Raw genomic sequence first — 799 nt, forward strand, 5'->3', positions numbered from 1 at the left:
GGTTTCGACAAGCGCGACGACCTTCTCGACTTCCCGACGTCCTCGAACGAGAGCGTGCAGCGCCATCCTCACGTCCACACGCAACAAAACTTGTTTTACTTCTCCAAAGTGGATTTTCAAGACGGCAACTACGACAACATGCGGCTCGAAGATTTGGACGTTGCCAAAGTGAATGACTATGCGACGTACATGGCGCTCAAGTCGCACCGACAGTACAAAATCGCTATGGCAGCATAGTATGTCCAAGAGAAACGGAATGGCTCCACGGGTAACGTGCCAACTCAACCCCTCGCATATCAATCGTAGCAGTTTGACAATATGAAAGAATCGATTCGAATCGTGCCTGCAGGAACGATTGGAGCGAAGTAGGTTACTTAGGCCAGGTTCCCGACCAACTAGTGTAGCTTCAATGTGGAGTGTTGACATAATGAATTGATGTGAAACGTGTAGAGCGTGCATGGGCGAGTTAGGCGATTGCATCTCGAGTTGGCAGTAGTGAAAAGAGTCGCTGGCAAGGACATGCGCCATCCCAAGTGTTCGGCACGAAGTTCCCCTGTTGGATGACTAGTCGTTGCCAATGGGACTTGTCCCAACTGATCCGAATGGTCCTGCGCTCGGTCGTTGTGTCTCGGCTTTAGGTGTAACGTGGAGTTTTGTCATCCCCTCGTCCTATAATACTTGGATTCACGAAGCGCGTTGGTTCTAGGTTAAGGCAGCATGGTGTGAGTGACAGTGACTCTCATGGTTTGCATAATGCTTCTGTTGCCTCGTGGACAACGTGCGCAAACCAGTCGACAGC

The 799-nt window shown here is 50.7% G+C and overlaps 1 protein-coding gene across 1 annotated transcript in view; it reads left to right on the forward strand.

The window, feature by feature from the left end:
• Positions 1-237, forward strand: part of H310_14920 (hypothetical protein) — a gene marked incomplete at both ends in the record, with an annotated part of 727 nt that extends 490 nt beyond the window's left edge. Inside the window, one exon of the mRNA XM_008882894.1 lies at positions 13-237. Coding sequence (XP_008881116.1) covers positions 13-237 — 225 coding nt within the window. The remainder of the gene's footprint in view (positions 1-12) is intronic.
• Between the last annotated feature and the right edge of the window lie 562 nt (positions 238-799).

This window comes from Aphanomyces invadans, assembly GCF_000520115.1.
Source record: "Aphanomyces invadans strain NJM9701 unplaced genomic scaffold supercont1.105, whole genome shotgun sequence".
In the NCBI taxonomy this organism is placed as follows: domain Eukaryota; phylum Oomycota; class Saprolegniomycetes; order Saprolegniales; family Verrucalvaceae; genus Aphanomyces; species Aphanomyces invadans.